This window comes from Spinacia oleracea, chromosome 1, assembly GCF_020520425.1.
Source record: "Spinacia oleracea cultivar Varoflay chromosome 1, BTI_SOV_V1, whole genome shotgun sequence".
Lineage (NCBI taxonomy): Eukaryota > Viridiplantae > Streptophyta > Magnoliopsida > Caryophyllales > Amaranthaceae > Spinacia > Spinacia oleracea.
In genome coordinates this window covers 73,649,339-73,667,832 of record NC_079487.1, presented here as the reverse complement: position 1 = coordinate 73,667,832, position 18,494 = coordinate 73,649,339, and the positions used below count along the sequence as shown (strand labels likewise).

Sequence of the window (18,494 nt, the reverse complement as noted above, 5' to 3'; positions counted from 1 at the left end):
CAACTGCTTGATTTTATAGAAACAATATTGTGTAATATGTAGTACTATGTATATATTAACTTGAATAGAGAAAAAATGTCAATGTAAGGGATATTGTACTTGAATAAAATTAATTGACATGTGATACTTGAGAATTTACATAAGCTTATTAAACCATGGTGTAACTAAGACACCTGTTACCCCTTTTAGGTTGTTGTCTTCCCCACTTGTCACCATATCAATCAACATGGGTGAAACCAACAGAAGCAGTGTTTGTTTAGAACTTGAACGACAAAGTGTGGCAACATGCTAACAACATGCATGAAAGGCCTTCTAAATATCAGCAAGTATATGAGTTTCAATCAAACTACTCCCAAGCTACAATATCAATATGACAATAACCAATGCTGCAAATTAAATTTTCAGATTCGATATGTGATATCAAGAACAGTACACGTATGCTAGCTAGGAACGAATCAGGTACTGTGAGGTTAAAAGGTATAGCTGACAACTTTTACTAAGTGAATGATTCATAATGCTCCGCAAATCATTATAATCAAATTTTAAATTGTTATTAAATCGGCCGTAAGAAAGTACCTGTGTGAGCCTAGGTTAATCTTCTTAGTTTTTTTTTTGGAAGAGATAAGCAGAAAAAAGTAGGAACAATGATTATAGTATACATTGATGACAATAACAATATTATAAAAGAGAGTTACTTACTTACTTGACAACGTAAATTACTAGATCTTAAGTCAATTAGAGAAGTGAAAAGAAGAAAGAACAACATGAGGAAGAATTAGATCCAGATCTAGATGGAGATGTGAGGTAAAACAAATCATCGGAAAAAGAGAGGGGATATATGACTTTGGCATCAAAAAACACTGACAGCAACATCGGCAGGTCTTTTTCTCTTCTTATATTCTAAAATTTCCGAAGCACAGAATCCAGAATGTTCATTTGACAAGAACCACTTTCTGCTGAGAGCCAGGTTATATTTAATCATATTTTTGGGGCAGCCAAACCAGTTAGCAGTTTGAAAGGACATCCCATACCATGTAAACTGCTTATGACAAGCATCAATAAAATTGCAAGAGATAGAGACTCATCCACGATCTCAGGGAGAAAAAAACTCTCTTTAACACAACACATCATTATAGATACCATCAAACTGTAGCAAATGATGGCATCAAATATAGTTCTCAGTACAGATAAACAGAAAGCCATAAAATATACTGTGTGTCCACTTTCAAGGATTTATGCTTGAAAATGGCTTGCTAATTAAGAACATAGTGTGAAGACAAGGTAAAGCAACCAAAAGAAACAAAGGGATTATTTTGAGACAGACGAGAAATGCAAGTGTGCAGACTAAAATGGGGAGGAAGCAATGTGAAAGGTTTTGAAATCCTTTTACTTTGAAAAGAGAAAAACTATTTAGAAAAGGGTTTTTAAATCTTAATCCAAAATGCAGCCTCATCTATATGAAGCGCATATCAATTTTTGATAAATGAAATAAAAATAATCAACCCCAATAGCAACAATATATCCTTCCAGAGCTCAAACCTGCAAATACTCCTACTCATTGTCCTTCCTTGGCTCTTCCTCAAAGGGATTGTTGTGTAACAAATGCAGAATGTCTCATAAAACATCAATGCATTTCAATCATTTCATCATTTACTTGATGAATTAATTTGAAGTTTTGAATTTACCAAGATTTCCTGTAACAAATTATTCAAAGGATCTCCTATTCTGCCATCAAATGTTGACTCGTTCCAGGACCTCATGTTCAAATACCCACAAATCCATTGTTGACCTGCCCGTTTCATACAACTCAAAAAACACTAGTTCCCTCAAGGCCTTTTGTTCATATCTCTCATCAAAAGGTGCTATTTGTTCAAGTCCATATAGTAGACTCCCACTAACCCAAGTGAACATTCAAATATCTTGGCAGTAATTCTTAAACAGGAAAAATGATATAGAAATTATAAAAACGTTATTGAAAATTTCCAGTTCATAAATAACGGGAAGAAGGGACAAAAAAGCATCATCTCAACCCCACCCTTTCAAGTGATGCTCTTGCAACTGCGCTTGCAACTGATGATCAGCCAGTACTCCAGATGAACCCAAAGCTGCAAGTTTTTCCTTTAAAACAGATGCTGCAATCAAAGCTCAAGTCAAAATATAGTCAATGGCCAAAAATAAAATATCAACACTGAACAGCAAGACGGAGCAAAATCTAACATGGACATCAACACTGCTTCAGAGTAAATGTGGCATGTGAATATTAGAGCCTTGAAAACAGCATTCACTACTCCCAAAATTAGGAGCTTCTAGAATGTGAAAGGGCATTTTTCGTGGATGGGTAAATTACATGCAGAATTACATGGAATAACGTTTTAGGTTCCATATGAAAATAAATTTAAAAGAATAAAGGAGCAAACAAAATAACAACAGGATAAGAAACCTTTCATAAAAACACTAAATGAACCGCGGAAGAACAAATAATAAGTTAAGTCAAACCAACATTTCTAGTATTTGTGCTCTTTCTATCACCAACTACCCAAGCATAAAATAATTTTTTTTTTTTTAAAAACATTTAGTAGCTTTTCTTCCCTACATAACTGTCTTCTACCTGACTGTCTTCTTTTAATAAACTGAACAGTTGGTTTCATGCTGCTCAAGTCTTAGAAGAAATATCCGATACAGTCCTAGTCCATGTTACATAATTGGCTCATTTTTAGATGGAGGAAATAATAACTGGCTTCAAAAGAGACAAACATTTCTAATTTTTGGGAATACAAGTAAGGCGGAAAATGAACTGCTTAGAAGCTACAAATGTACTATATCTGACTTGCAGTATAAGACGCCAAAGTCTATCCTTCGTCACTAAATTAAAGTAGAACCAAATCTTTGAATAAACTAGAAGTTCGTAAATGAAACATAATTTAGACGTTTATAGTTTAAGCACAATTTTGTAGGAACCAAGCATAGAACCATCTCAAAGCAACATAATTGCATAGCATAAGAAGGCAAAAGAATTTGTTATCACCTGAAGATCCCCTTGCACTTTGGAGAACAGCAAAGAGTTGTTTCCTTCCTTCTCTAGTAAACGCCTTATTTTTAACATTGTCCACATTTGCCATTTTCTGATAGACAAAAAGGAATATATCAAACATTCAGATAATAAGTGATGAGTGGGGAAAATCCATTCAGATAAATACACTCAACTGCAAATAGTAATGAGGCCATATTCAGTTTTGTGTGAACTTCCAAAGCTCTGACACGTGGCAATGGATAAGCAACTTCTCCGCCCTGCTGAGATAGAATCTTTGGAATGTCGAGAGCCTCAATTGCTACACAAGATAGAGGAGAGAGCATATAGGTATGAGAGAAAAGCAAAAGAATAAAAGATAGCAGCTTCAAAACTGAATTGTTTATAATTGTCTAAAAGTCAGTTGTTTTGTGGACTTCTGAGGAACAAAGTACATGCACCTCCAAACACTGGTTCAATGATGACAAACACACACACATATGTATACACACACACACATACATAGAGGATGTAGTTACAAAATATAGTGAACGATGGCCTTATATTCTCTCTGAATCAGTTAGTAAAGTATTTGCAAAATAGAAGTGGAGTTCTTAAATTGTTCAACAAGTTTAACAGAGTTGATTTACACAGTAAAAAAAATCTAATAAATTACGCTGTGCATTGAATTCTTTACGCAGAGTTTCCACAATTCACGTGAAGGAAAAAAATTCTAACTTCCCTGCCAACACTTTTCGAAAATGATAGGCTTCTCCTGAAGCTGCTTTTTTATGTAAGCAGCGCTACCAGAAGATTCTTAGAGAGAGTATGCTGAAAGAAGAAGCTTCATACCAACACCCACCACCATTGCAGCCAGAAAAGACAAAAAAGCATAAACACTCCCTCATGCATTATATCTCTGGTACTTGAGATTGTCTTAGGCTGCCATAATGACTCAACTAAGTTTAGCCAAGAATGTCTCTATGGTTAGAAAGAAGGCTGAACAAAGACTGAAGTTCCAAATTCTGGAGGCTGATTCCATGAGCAGCGCAGTACTACTGATGTACAGACTACAGAGAAGCAAAACTAGTGGGTTTATGAGAGAAAAGCAGTAGCCGCGAGAAATTTATCTTTCATTTTTGAACTTTTTATTTATTGGAACCTGAGTGTCACATATCTTTCCTGGATATGGATGCTATAATAAAATATTCAAGCTGGATTTGGTGTGTTTATGAGAGAAAAGCAGTAGCCGCGAGAAATTTATCTTTAATTTTTGAACTTTTTATTTATCTGTCACATATCTTTCCTGGATATGGATGCTACAATAAAATATTCAAGCTGGATTTGGTGTGTCTTGTGTCTTGTACTCTTGTATTTCTATTTATAAACAAGATATACTCTGATGTGGATTTAGACTGAAAGATATGAAAGGCAATCTTTCCGGATTCGCTCCGCCTTACAGCCTTGCTTCCCATTGTAATTGCCATTGTAGCACGTGTGTGGCCCAGCCTAAGACTTCATACCCGAAACGCAAGAACGATCTGACTATAAAGTCATTCAAAACTTGATCGAGAACCAGCGTTATTGGACGCTATGCCTGATTCTACATTTTTTGACTGAGGTTTGATCATTGCCCTGGGATTGTACGGAATGCTTGGAGCGAGCCGAGCGCTTTCCAAAAACTTCGCTCCGATCGCTTAAGCGACTACGTACCAAAAGCTCATCGAGCTTTAGGGAGTCAACTATCAAGGGATCTAAAAAAATCTTGACGTTAAAATACAAATAACCAATGAAAACTCGAATCACACTCCTGGAAAATCAAATTGGTTCTTGAATCCCCTCAAACACTCCTGAATAAGTCATAAGGTATTCAATCAATAATCTTAACCAGTCCTGCATTAGATCAAAGGTTTGTGTATCACTCCATAAACACGATATTTTTCACAAAGGAAAATAAACTCAATTTCTCATAAATTCTCCTCTTTGCCTAAACAACACACTCTTTGCTCTTTAGGACACTGATTACTTAGCAAAGAGATCATTCTATTCAAAAATCTCGGAAGAGGGAGGAATTGAACTTCTTGAAAAGCGGTCTATCGCAGGATTTTTTTCTAGGAAGTACAACATTTTTTCTATTACTCTATGCATTGAAACATTTATAGTAAAAATATATTACACCTTTCGGCTCCCTCCTCCTTCCTCTCTCAAACCCTAGCCTGCATTAGCACACTTAGGAGGGTCTTCCATCGACTTTTATCGGTGAAAAGCCCAAATTTTTGTTATTTCATTGACTTTTTCTTTAATTGTGTTTGTTTTTCAGAGTTATAATAACGCTTCCTCCTTGCGCGAGGAAATTTTTCTCCCTCAGAGGACAGGGTTTTTCTCCTTTGAGAGGGAATTTTTTTTAGGATCGTAGATCTACTTTTTATGAGGGAAGAATATTATTGATTAAAGATCAAGAACGTCCAGATGAAGATCAATTTATATTGCCAACATTAGGCATTAAAGATGTTGATTCATTGAAAGTCAATTATGGTTAGCGCACTATCATATCAAAAAAGCGGTACCGAAGCGTTAATATAGTAATTTGGACGAACAACTTCATATTGGTATTTTAGATTTTTTGTTTTCTAGGGCTAATTATTGTTGTAGATGTCGTATGGCGATATGTTAATTAAATTATCCTATTCTCTTCAAAACAAAACAAAAAAAAGAACATATATATAAAATTATTTACTTCATTTCTATTCATTACCTCATTTCATGAACACTTACATATATTTAACTCTATTAAATATTTGTTTCAAAAGGTAGACATTAACCAAGTGTCGTGGTATTAAAGTAGCTAGAAGCAGAAGATATGACTCTGAATCCTTTAGAGTTCAACGTGAAACATTAATAATCTTACTTACAAGATTAAATTAAGCTAATAACCTAATAGACATTTGTCAGCGATAGAATGAGTTCAAGAACTTTCTAACCAGCAGTCTCAAAAAAATTTGCTTGCATAGGCGCTCTATTTGGATTTAGTATCACCCGCGTTTTCCAGACTTGAAGAGAACCATCTTTTGACAAAGTGGCGACCAACCGCAACGCTGGCAGCCAAGCAACTGATGTAATAGGTTGGGAACCCACTTGTGTTCTGAAATAATATTAACATAGTAATCATACATTTTGTGTATACAAACGCCAAAATTTTATATAGATAATCATCACAAAAAAATAAGGGAGGTAGGCCCCAAGTTGAAGCACAGAGAACAATGCATTACTTACAAACAGCAAACTCAAGAACAACTCGTTTCAGCCAAAAGAAAATGCGGTATGTGACTCAGAGATTTAGAAGAGGAATATAAGAAAAGTTCATACATTCCAATCATACTTGGTCTCTCCGTAGACACATCCCACGCCAAAAGTGTACCTCGCCTGTCACCAACAAACATCCACTCTAGTGTTGGATGGAAAGCAAAGGCACCAGCACCAAGTAGCTTGATGGTATTATCAACTGCAACATCAGGTTAAGTGAGGTATATACATCCATGCACAGACCAAGAAATCTAGAGAGAAAGGCAACTACAGTATGTAACTCCAGCCTTACGTTGTAATGTGTAGAGAACCGCATATGTATGAATGTTGTAAGCTCTAATCAACCCTTCTGCATATGCTACATACTGAAACCACAACCACAAAAATTTCAGAAATGATGGTCAAATGGATAAAGTGCAACAACAGAAGTGAACACAACATCAAGCAGTGGGATTACCAAGACTGGAAGTCGGGGATGACATGCAAGATTTACAATAGGTTTCTTCAAATCTGTCTTTATCTTTGTGGGAGACCTGCCTCCCTCAACAGTTCCGACAACTGCACAAAAGAAAAAAAGAGTGCGGTTGCTAAAAAAGCTAAACCACTAAGGCAGAAATGTGTGGCAAGTAAGATGTTCACATCATGTACAGGATAACTATCAACATGGGTACCTCGCTTTCCCATCTAGCTTTAATTAAGAAACTTTTCTCAGTCTCCAGTTATGCAAGCTATTTACTACAGTGATGGCAGCAGGAGCAAGGAATGAACAACAAATTACTACACCCCCTAGTGAGATATACAGACAATGGGCCTAGAGAGAGTGACGAATATTCACCTTATTCTCAGCAATAGCCAAAGCTACTTTGTTTGAAAAGAACAAATTACAGATGTTGGATATAATGCAAATGGAGGCTAGAAGGGCCATGTTGTAACTCAGAGCTCAGATTTTATGAATTCTTCAGTTACAAGTCTATTCCACTCTATTTCTAATGTGTTGTAACGGCCCCTTATTTTATGCCCCCAAAGCAGATTTTCATCCTAATAAAACAGAGAGCTTTTATGGTTTATTCTTTTGGTTAAATCTCACAGATTATCTCCTAAATAACTATCTTCTACCTCTCTTCTTTACTGATTTTCCTTTTTAGTTTAGAACATTATTATGAGTTCCTAATTTGCCTTATTTGAGTGCACATTAGGGGGAAATAGATGTCTGAAATCTTGGGGGGCAACGCCACTTCCGATTGCACCATAGTCGAGGCGAATTTTGCTTCTAAGACAGTGTTCCTAACACCTCACAGCTTCACAAATATATTAAACTATTTGGCCCACATTGTTTTCTGTTTCTTTCTAACTATCTACTGATATTGTAGAGCTCTTTCTCTAACAATTTAGAAGCAAAATTCTCAAATCTCAGGGCATGGATTCATCCTTGTTCAAAATACTTCCTGATCTCTCTAAACTAAAAGCGTTAGATGGTACAAATTACAAGCGGTTGGCTCAAAAGATCCTGATCTTCTTTGAACAACTCGAGGTTGATTATGTCCTCACAACTGACTGCCCTCAACGTCCAGATGCTACTGGTACTACTACTGATGCTACACCTTCTGATCTAGATGGTCAGATTGCAAAATATGAAAAATATAACAAATGTGTTCTCGGTCATGTTCTCGGTCATATGAACAATGCCCTATTTGGTCTTTTTTATTAATAATTAGAGAGAAAAATCAGTTTGGGAGACCTTGGAGAAGAAATATGGGACTGATGATGCCGGCAAAAAAGAAGTGCTCAAGAGTGTTGATGATAAACCAATCATGGATCATGTCCATGAGTATGAGAATCTAGTCGCTGACATCCTAGCCTAAGATATGAAGATGTGTGAGGTGCTGCAAGCCAATGTCCTAATCGGGTAGCTTCCTGATTTGTGGTACCACAACCATCTCAAACATAAGAAGAAAGATATGTCGCTAGAGAAATTAGTCAACCACATGAAGATTGAAGAAGCCAACAGACTAAAGGATAAGCACTCTTCTCCCTATGAACTTTCCATTAAAGCTAACCTTGTGGAATCTATTGTTCCTAAGAATGACAATACCTTTCAGAAACTCGGAGTCCAAAATAACAAAAGTGGAAATGTCAAGAAGAAGAACAACAACAATGGTAGTGGCTGCTACGTGTGTGAAAAACATGGTCACAAAGCATATCAATGCTACAACCATCAAGATGTTGCAAAAATTGGACAGAAGAAAGACCAGAACAAATCTCAAGCTCACCTAACTGGGGATCGGAGTGGTATTATTGCTGCAGACCTGCAGTAGCTGAAATGAATATAGTTTGTAACAAAGCAGATTCGTTGACACAGGAGCTACAAAACATTTTTTTGCAAGCAAGGAGCTGTTCGAAAACTTTGACGAAGCTGCAAACAGCGGGCAGGTATTCATGGGAACTCTAGCAGTGCTGAAAGGGTACATGTCAGGGGCTTATTTGTCTTAGAGACTATTTGTGTCGTTGAGTCTATTAACAAAACTTCTACTTCTGCTTACTTGCTTGAGTCCGTTGATCTTCGGCATCGTAGATTGGGACATGTAAACTATGGTTCCTTGAAACGTTTGCAAAACATCTCTTTAATTCCTAATCTAGCTGGAAATGGCCAAAGCAAATGTGAAACATGTGTTGAGGTAAACATTCCAGAAAACCTTTCAAAACCATCAGTCCATCACTAATAGACAAACTGAATTACTTGAATTGGTTTATAAAGACCTAGCTGACTTTAGAAGTACCAAAAGGAAATGCGGAAAACGGTACTACATTACATTTGTTGATGACCATTCTAGATATACCAAAGTGTATCTTTTGAGACCTAAGATGAGGCAGAACAAAAGCTTTTAACTTATATGGCAGAAGTAGAAAATCAACTGGATCGTAAGATTAAGAGAGTTAGGTATGGCAGAGGCGGTGAGTACGGAACTACCTTTTCTAAAGGAACTTTGTGAGGAAAATGGGATTATCCATGAGTTGTTTGCTCCCTACACTCCCCAACAAAATGGTTGGCATTGCTGAAAGGAAAAATACAACTCTTAAGAAATGATGAATGCTATGTTAATAAGTTATGGTTTGCAAGATAACATGTGGGGGGAGGTCGTACTTTCTGCTATTTATGTGTTAAACAAAGTACCCCCATAAGAAACTAGACAAGACTCCTTATGAGTTATGGAAAGGTCATGGACCTAACCTAAAATACTTAAAGGTGTTGGGGAGCTTAGCTAAGGTAGGTTTACCTTCCGTTAAACGGGAAAATGTCGGACCTAAGACTTTTGAAGATGCATTTATTGGTTATGCTGAAAACAATGCAGCCTATATGATCAAACGCTTAAATGATAGATCAATATGTGAATCTAGAGATGCTGATTTTTTTTTAGTATGTTTTCACTTCAAAGAAAATTGTTATTTCTCATGATGTGTCTAAGTCTAGTCGCACTTCCTCTTCGATGCCTTTAATTGTCTATGAAAGACATAATAGACGTAAATGAAACTATCTTGAGTTCTAATTCTTTGACTGCCTTTTCAATTGAACTCAATGATGTGGATGAATTCGATGAACTTGTTGTATACTTACACTTGTTTGATGATGAGCCTAAAAATTTTGAGGAGGCTATGAGTTATATTGGTGCTAGTTTTTGGAAGGAAGTTGTTAATAGCAAAACAGCGTATATTATGTCTAATCATACATGGGAACTTGTTGAGTTACCTAAGGGTAGCAAATCTATTGTCTGTAAGTAGATCTTTAAAAGGAAATGTAAGTGGATTTGTAAAAGGAAAAGAAAAAATGTGTATTGATACGTACAAGGCAAGACTTGTAATCAAAGGTTTTCCTCAAAAAATTGGTGTTGATTTCTTTTAAACTTACTCTCTTGTGACTAAGATCGTCACTATTTGTGTTTTACTTACTTTAGCTTCAAGATATACGTTGATTGTATATCGGATGGATGTAAAAACTGCTTTTTTTGAATGACAACTTAGAGAAGGAAATTTTTATGGTACAACCCCTGGTTTTGTAGCTCCCTAGAGGAACAAAAGTATGTAAGTTAAAGAAATCTTTGTATGTGTTGAAAAAAGCTCCAATGGTATGAGGAGTTTCATAAAACTATTTTGAGTTTTGGATTTATCGTGAATCGTGTTGATGCGTGTGTGTACCCAAAATGTTTGTGATTGTCTGCTTGTATGTAGATGAAATGTTATTTTTTGGTACACATATTGGTGCAATTAATGAAACCAAAATGTTTATTTCCTCTCAATTAAAATGAAAAACTTATGTGAAATTGGTGCGATTTTAGTAATGGTTTCTCTTTGTCTCAACCTCATTATGCAGAGAAAGTGTTCAAGAAATTTAACAGTTTTTGATGTGGCGCTAGTTAAAATCCTTATGATCCTAGCATTTACTTGAAAATATAGCCTATGCAGTTAGCAGGCTTAGTAAGTATACTCATAACCCTAATAGAGATCATTAGAATGCTCTTAAGCGTTTGTCAAATACCTGAGAGGTACCGATTGGGATTTGCATTATGTTGGATTTGCATTATGCTGAATGTTATTGTGATGCAAATTGGGTATCTAACAATGGTGAGGTGAGTTCCACAAGTGGATATGAATTCACTTTATGTGGAGCAGCGATCTCTTGGAAGCCTTCTAAAAAGACTTGTATTGCCCGAATTTATTGCTTTGGACTTGGCCGGACAAGAGGTTGGGTAGTTGAAAAACATATTGGTTGATATTCCATGTGGGTTATTATGACTCCTATTTATGTTGCCAAGAACAATGCTTATAATGGCAAAAAGAGACGTATACATGTTAGACATGAATCTGTAAGAACTTAACTTTGATAGAGAGTGGTGTAATCACTATGGAGTATGCAGGTCTGAGAGGAAAATAGCAGATCCATTAACTAAGGGACTAAACATATGACTTGTCCTAGAAAAGGTCGAGCGTAATGGGGCTTAAGTTTGTTGGTTGAGGAATTCATGGTGGACACTCGACCTTTCTGTGGACTAACGAAGCCATGGAAAGACTCATTTTTGTACACTTCTCATTCTTATGACTTGTACAATTCTTTAAGTTAAGCTTTTTTGGCTTTTAATGAATTCATATCCGAGTTGGGTTTGGGTAGTCCTATTGAGACGGACTTGATGAATTCACCGCCTACATGTTGAGAAGTTGAGCAAATGCTCTTAATGATTTCATATCCCAAGGTATGGGTGTTTATGTGAGAGACTTGAGTGTGAAGGTTTGGCCACCCTTTATCAAAGACTTTGGCAAGTTTTCTAGAACACTCATAAGCATCCCTAAGTATAATGCACGTTCTTGGTTGGTTATCGCGGAAGTCATGATTTTTTAAAGGTAAGGTATGTGTTATTCGGAGTTATTTCTTAGTTAGGAGAGTTCCAGATTCGTTCACTCTCTTGATAAAGAAGTTGCCCCATTTTCACTATGTGTAGATTCAATCGCAAATGGAGGTTGTGGTATAGGCTAGAAGGGTTATGTTGTAACTGAGTGTTCATATTTTATAACTCTTCATGTACAAGTCTACTCCACTCTGTTTTAAATGTCATGTAATAGTCCCTTATTTTACGCCCCCAAAGTTGATTTTCCTCCTAAAAATCAGAGAACTAATGATTTATTCTTTCGGTTTGATTTGACAGATTTATCTATTAAAATAACTTTTCAGATACATTTGCTTTTGGCCTTAAGGAAGACTTTTGCTGTCCACAAAAATACACAGAAAAACTATCTTCTACTGATTATCTCTAGTTCTCAGCATTATTATGAGTTCCTAATTTCCCTTATTTGAGTGCGCATTAGGGAAATAGTTGTGTGAATTCTTGGGGGCAATGCCACTTCAAATTGCACCATAGTCGGGGCGAATTTTGCTTCTAAGACAGTGTTCCTAACACGTCACAATTTCACAAATACATTAAACTATTTGGCCCACATGTTTTCCATTTCTTCCTAACTATCTACTTATCTTGCAGAGCTCTTTCTCTAACACCGCAGATAAATAGCATAAACAAGGGCGGTAGTAACAATAGTTGTTCTACAACTCTACAAGTAGTATAAAAAGGTAGTGGTAACAACAATACACAACCGAAAATGATCTTAATAATGACAGTAACAATGGTGCCAATCTTTAACGAACGCAGTAATGACCATGATAACAAAATAGAACATTCGTATTGAGTAAAAGCTTTTAACGCTCCTGCCCATATAAACATGTGGATTTCCGATCTTAGAAGTGCCACATGAAGTCAATATTTTAGCTAAGTTTTAGATTTATATTTTTTTCACTTTTATTTCCCAACCGGAAATACAGCATGTGCATTGAAACCTAGAGTAAGATCAACTAAATCCTTGTATTCCAGGTCAACCAACCCTCTCCTCATAAACATGTTACTTACAAAAGACTTTCATCCCAACTACTGCAATAAGTCCATAACATAAAAATTAATGCAGACAAACAAGTTGAGATGCAGACACCTCCAATAGAAAAATAATATCCTCTACATAAAAACTTTAGAGCCAAACAAACCTGTTACACTCATCCTCTTGTGAAAACCGAAAAATACAACAGGTTGGAGGGGAGTCAAGGCCATATGCACTTCAGCATCAGAAGAGATTGGTTCCATTTTCCTCTCTGGTGAGTGAAGAACACAAGTTTGCTCAGCATCAAAATCACAGGAACGGATGGTACAGTCCTGTATAGGCAAATTAATCCATCAAACATTAAAAAAAAATACTAAAATATTATTCTTTCAGAAACTAAGGGGCTTAGGCTTTCTTTACTTCTCCAAATGCTAGTTTGCAACTAATCGCCATGGTAACAGAAGGTAGCATCCACAACAATCTAAATGGATCTACCTATTGAATGGTTAACCCTGTGATTCCGGAATGCAAGAGAAAGAGATCGTAATAAATCAAAGAAAAGAGAACGAATTACAACACCAGAGTGAACTTTTCTAATACCAACACTGTAGTGAACTTTTGCGAAGAACAAACCAAAAGAGTAATTGTCATTCAAGAAGAAAGACATGATCATCAATGGCATACCATGCCAATATACCTTGAACCCTTTCCCTAAGATGCAAAAGCTCCCTTTAAGCTAATAAGATACCTTTTATAGTTAAGATGAATTCAAAAGGTGATAATCTACAATTTCCACTATTTTCATTCACAAGCTACTAATTTATCAGCAATTATCAAAACGGAAATGGTTGCATAACATCTTAGACAACAATGCAGAAAAGCGGAAAATTAACCAGAGGTGAAACCCTAATTTAGATCTAATCTAGCTTGAGCAATCTAACCCAAGACAGATATTTGACATGAGCTGATTTTTTTAATAGGACAGGTTAGTACTTGGAGATCCTCACCATGTTTCTCTTTTGAGTACACAAGCACCACCCTCTTACGGTCTTATCTGCCAGCTACTACATCCACTCCATACAGAAAGATGTTGATAATCAACATATTTGCAAGCTTTATAGCTCGGCTTCTTTAAGATTTCCAGCAAGTCCCATTTTAAGAACAATAACAATCAAGATCATAATTGAGAATTACTATGAGAGAAATCAGGTTGACAGCTTTACCTCGGAATTCAGAAAACCCTGAACATCTCAGAGATTTAAATATTCGATAGCCTCTTAGATATCCATTCAACAAAAAATGATAGGTCACTTCTCAGTTCTCTTACAGTTTAGAAATTTGCCTCACCTTTGACCCCAAATAAACTTACATAGACTTCATAATAGGCACTGTGGCTACCAAAGTATACACATACCAACCTACTTATACAGGAGCCTCAAAAAGATAAAGAGAAGCTTGCCAATATATGATTTCTCAAGTTCAAACTCTGAAACCAAAAGGCTAGTCAATCCAGACTTCCAAAGGGGGATCATGGCAGTTACGAAGATCATCAGAAAATGATGAGTGTATAAAGGTGGCAAGTGTAGTCCCATTCAATAAATTTTGGAATCGAGGCTGCAAGTGTGAGGTCGCTAGTTTAGACAGGTTTGTCTACCAAAATCCTCCCTTCCACTCTTAGTATCCCTACAGATAATTCATAGCCTTTTATGGACAACATCCCGGTGCAAGGAGGACATCATTGTCAACAAAATAGAGGTGACCCTAGTTTTCTTCAGGAAAGAAGCCACTAGGTGTTACTGTGTGAGAACGGACTACCTTGTATGGATGTGATTACCAGTGTTTAAAGCGCAAAGCCCTAGAGCAAAGTGCTTAACTAGGCCTAGGCGGAGCGTTTTGGAAGAAGTGCGCCAAAGCGCATGAAGCGCGCGAAGCGTGCATTTTTGCGCTTCATTGAAATTCTTTTTCTCATTATTTTTATTTTACATTGAAAACTTCTTTTTTATGTTGTTATTGTATTTTAGAACACACCTTATTAATCCTTAACAATAGAAAGTGGGCCAAGAGTCCAAAAGAAAAAGGAAAAGAAAATAAAATAAAAACAAAAGAAGAAGACAACAGTCACAGCAACCGACCATAGCTTTTTGATAAACACCATGTTATATACTTTATTTTTGTTAAAACAAAGAGTAATATATTTTTGGAAGCAAATCTGATGTTTATATATTTTTGTGGTTATTTTAGTAGATACATATGCATAATAGTAAAGAAACCTTTAATTCTTAAAAAGTGCGCTTCACTTTGATGATGTGCGCGCTTTGCGCTTAGGCTCTAGGTCTCATCATTTTATTGCGCTCTGCGCTTTTTTATACACTGGCGATTATTGTGCAAGGGGAGAGTGTGGCTGGTTGTGTCAAAGATCCGCGGAGAAGCTGCGAACAGGTGATATTTCAAGATCAAGTGACATAACAACCTAATCGTTAAAGATTCAAAAAAAACAAAAACAAAAATTATCTCAGCAGGTGCCTTGGTGCTTTTAAACAGGGAAATATGTCCCAATAATTCACTGGGGCATTTCACATGATGTAGATCCTTTGAAGCAAATGATTGTTTTTTTCTGAGTAGAGGAAGCATTTTTGTTTTGCAACCAAGTAGGGGATGTTATTGTTGGATGGTTAGGGAAGAATCCCCGGGATGTAGATCTTGCAAGTCACAACAACTAATGAGCCTTCTAAAGTCTAAACTACCAGGTTATGTGACTTTCAATACTGACTATTGAGGAGTTAGATGATTGTGTTGATACTTGATAACCTTTTGAAAGATATGGAGATGAGCTTAGTGTGTCTAGTTAGCAACAAGTTTATCCAATATCCTAAGTTGTTCAAGGAAGAAGAAAATTGAGAGTTACAGGACCTGAATCTGACACTAATTATGAGAGTTACAATTTTAGAAAGGAGTTTCTCAATAAGTGCCTTTACAGGATAATCTATCCCATGGGTTAAAGCCCCCGTATGTTTAAGGTGACTATCGTTGTAGACTGCCTAATGATTGAGAAGGAAAAACAGTATCAAGGCGCTTGGAACAACACCATTCCGTTGGATAGGTTGATTGGAGGATGCCGACTTAGTGAAGCGACCAGACAAGAGTGGCTCTTTCTACATTTACAGCTTTTGAAATCTCCTAGAGAAAAACTTATCCTGGGCGTCCTAGGGTCCTAGCTATTGATATTTAGAAAACGGAATCACCTCCTAAAGCTTGCCTCTTTTCTAAGGCGGCTATCAAAGGGAAGGTCGCAACTTAGAATATTCTTAAGAGAAGGAGCATTTGCATTGCAACAATTGTAGCTTGTCTTGAGAAGGAAAAAACTGTAATCAGCTTTTAATCTTCATCTCTATGGTTCTTTTCCTTTGGCATTTGTCATTAGCCTACTTTATGTGAAGATGCGTTAGTACTTAGTAACTTAAAATAGAAGGAAGAGACAAAGACATAAAAAAAGGAAGGTCAATGTGATGTATTTGTTGGTAAGTTATAAAGATTACTAGCTAGTTGGCAGACATTGTTATTTATGTCAATACAAGTTCAAAAAAAAAAAACTGTTTTACTTTTAGCATCAAGCAAAAACGAGAAAAGAGTATTCTTTTAAAGCCTTTGGGATGACCAGCACCCAAGAGTTTAGGGGAAGGGTTGAGCACTTTCAAATTGTGATTCCATGTAACCTAAACTTTTAAGCATTTGGAACGAAAAAGGACACTTCCTATGTTCTAAAAAGCAAGCCATAATTTCTATTTATACTTTTCATTTAACTGTGAGCTCGGATAGTGTAATTTCAGAATACTCAAATCATTTTCATGGATCCAATTGCAACATTCCTAAATTAATGTGAGCTGTTCTAGAATAGTGCGGATATTTTCAACATACTACCTTTTCCCCCACTTAGCCAAGCCAATCACCACGCACAGTTATCCCCGAAATCCACAAACAAAAACATATCTTAGAAAATTCAAGCATTCACTAACTTTCAAACCTAAATCACATCCATTTCCAAATGACATGAGTAAGCTAAAACCAAAAAATAGACATGATTAAGCAAACCAAACAATGAACAACCTCCGCGAAATCAGCAACTCCAGATATTTGGACAAATTGCATAATACAGTACAGTACAATTAAGGTTGTACATCATTCTAAACAACACGAAAATTACCTGGAGTATAGCAATCACAACATGTCCACTGATAGGACTATACGACATTCGAACGACCGGGGAACCGATATCGATGGTAGAGATCTTACTCCCAGTAAGTGCATCAAACTCTACAACACACCAAATTACACAGTAACAATCAAAAAATTATAAATCTAAGGACGCCGAAATTAACATAAACAAATTGTGTTTTACTAGCAATTCATTTACCAATTATGTATTTTCCAACAGCACAAGCAATTAGGGCTTGATTGGGATGAAATGCAGCGGCATGAGGCTGCAATGGCTTCGCTTCTCGGCCAACATGACGAAGATCTAGATGTTGTATAGTAGACCACTCCATTTTTAAGCTCGAATTACCTGCAAAACATCTGAATTTTGAAGTCGCGGTTGTTCGAAGTTGGGACGCGTAGAAGGAGAGAGAAAAGGAGACGCACCGTAAGTGATCGGGGGATCTGACGAGATTCCGATCGATCTCGTCGGAATAGCTTGAATTTGGTCGGAATTAAATCGTCTCGATGTTCTAGTATGTTGGTGAAATTGGGGGAACTGGTCATTTGATGAAAGAAATGGTCAATTGTAACCGTGTCATAATTTCAGACGGAACGGATGCAGTCATGACAATCCTAGAGGCTTAACTTTGATAGATTGATGGAGTCCTAGAGGGCTATCGCTGTAAGACGCATTAATTTCCAAAATATATCATACTATAATTTATTTGTCACTTTACAGTTTACACTAGTGTTAAAGTCGGTCTAATATTTTTAATCAATTAGCACAAAACGCTAATTGAAATAGCGGTTTAAAAAGTAAACCGATATTTCAAGAAGTTTTGCTTTTAAATAAACCGTCATTTGAGTTGGCTTCATTTTATACATTATACTCATAAATTAAATTTGAATTCCCAAAATAAAGAACACTATTTCTGAAAGTGAAGAACAAAGCCAAGGAAGAAAGAAAAAGAATCGTAATTACGGTGTGCGTTGTTTCAGCCAAAAATTGCTCGTTTGTGTCTCCCTCTAATGTTACCAACAACCTTAATTACGGTGTGCGTTGTTTCAGCCAAAAATTCGATTGTAAGAGAAGCTTCGCCTGGAGAAGACGGGGTCGAGGAGAAGATAGACGGTGGTGGTCTCAAGGGGTGGTGGGTGATTGCAGTGGTTGTCATGGTGCTTTCCGGTGGGGTGCTTAACACATGGGTTGACAATTAGATGCGATTACAGAGACAATACTCGATCGTTTTTTTTGCCGATAAAATGGAATTGGACAATCGCAAAATCCCACCTTTAATGTCCTTTGCAATATCAGTAAAACTCACAAGAGAAATACAAAAAAAAAAAATCAAACAAAATAGTTAAGTTAATTTTAAGTTAATCAAACAAAATCTCACCTTTAATTTCCATCGTTCCATAGTGGTGTTAAAAGAGGTGCATTAGAGCAATTGGAAACTCAATTCGAAGAAGATAGCTAACAACACCTATGATTAAATTAGAGAAATTAGGAATTCGAGATTGTAGTTTATGTTTTCGATTTTAGGAATTAAATCACAAATTTTCAGATTCTCTTCTTTGA

The 18,494-nt window shown here is 36.4% G+C and overlaps 1 protein-coding gene across 2 annotated transcripts in view; it reads right to left on the bottom strand.

The window, feature by feature from the left end:
• Positions 1 to 17,573, bottom strand: part of LOC110790961 (uncharacterized) — a 29,091-nt gene extending 11,518 nt beyond the window's left edge. The window contains exons 1-11 of one of the 2 annotated variants that reach the window (XM_021995711.2): positions 17,360 to 17,573; positions 17,133 to 17,293; positions 16,923 to 17,032; positions 12,888 to 13,053; positions 6,768 to 6,868; positions 6,603 to 6,675; positions 6,374 to 6,509; positions 5,989 to 6,149; positions 3,205 to 3,329; positions 3,026 to 3,122; positions 2,036 to 2,132 (exon numbers count right to left, since the gene is read on the bottom strand). In XM_021995711.2, coding sequence (XP_021851403.1) covers positions 2,036 to 2,132; positions 3,026 to 3,122; positions 3,205 to 3,329; positions 5,989 to 6,149; positions 6,374 to 6,509; positions 6,603 to 6,675; positions 6,768 to 6,868; positions 12,888 to 13,053; positions 16,923 to 17,032; positions 17,133 to 17,265 — 1,199 coding nt within the window. In that variant the 5' untranslated portion in view covers positions 17,266 to 17,293; positions 17,360 to 17,573. The remainder of the gene's footprint in view (positions 1 to 2,035; positions 2,133 to 3,025; positions 3,123 to 3,204; positions 3,330 to 5,988; positions 6,150 to 6,373; positions 6,510 to 6,602; positions 6,676 to 6,767; positions 6,869 to 12,887; positions 13,054 to 16,922; positions 17,033 to 17,132; positions 17,294 to 17,359) is intronic. The other variant, XM_021995710.2, reaches the window with a different exon arrangement.
• Positions 17,574 to 18,494: the final 921 nt, after the last annotated feature.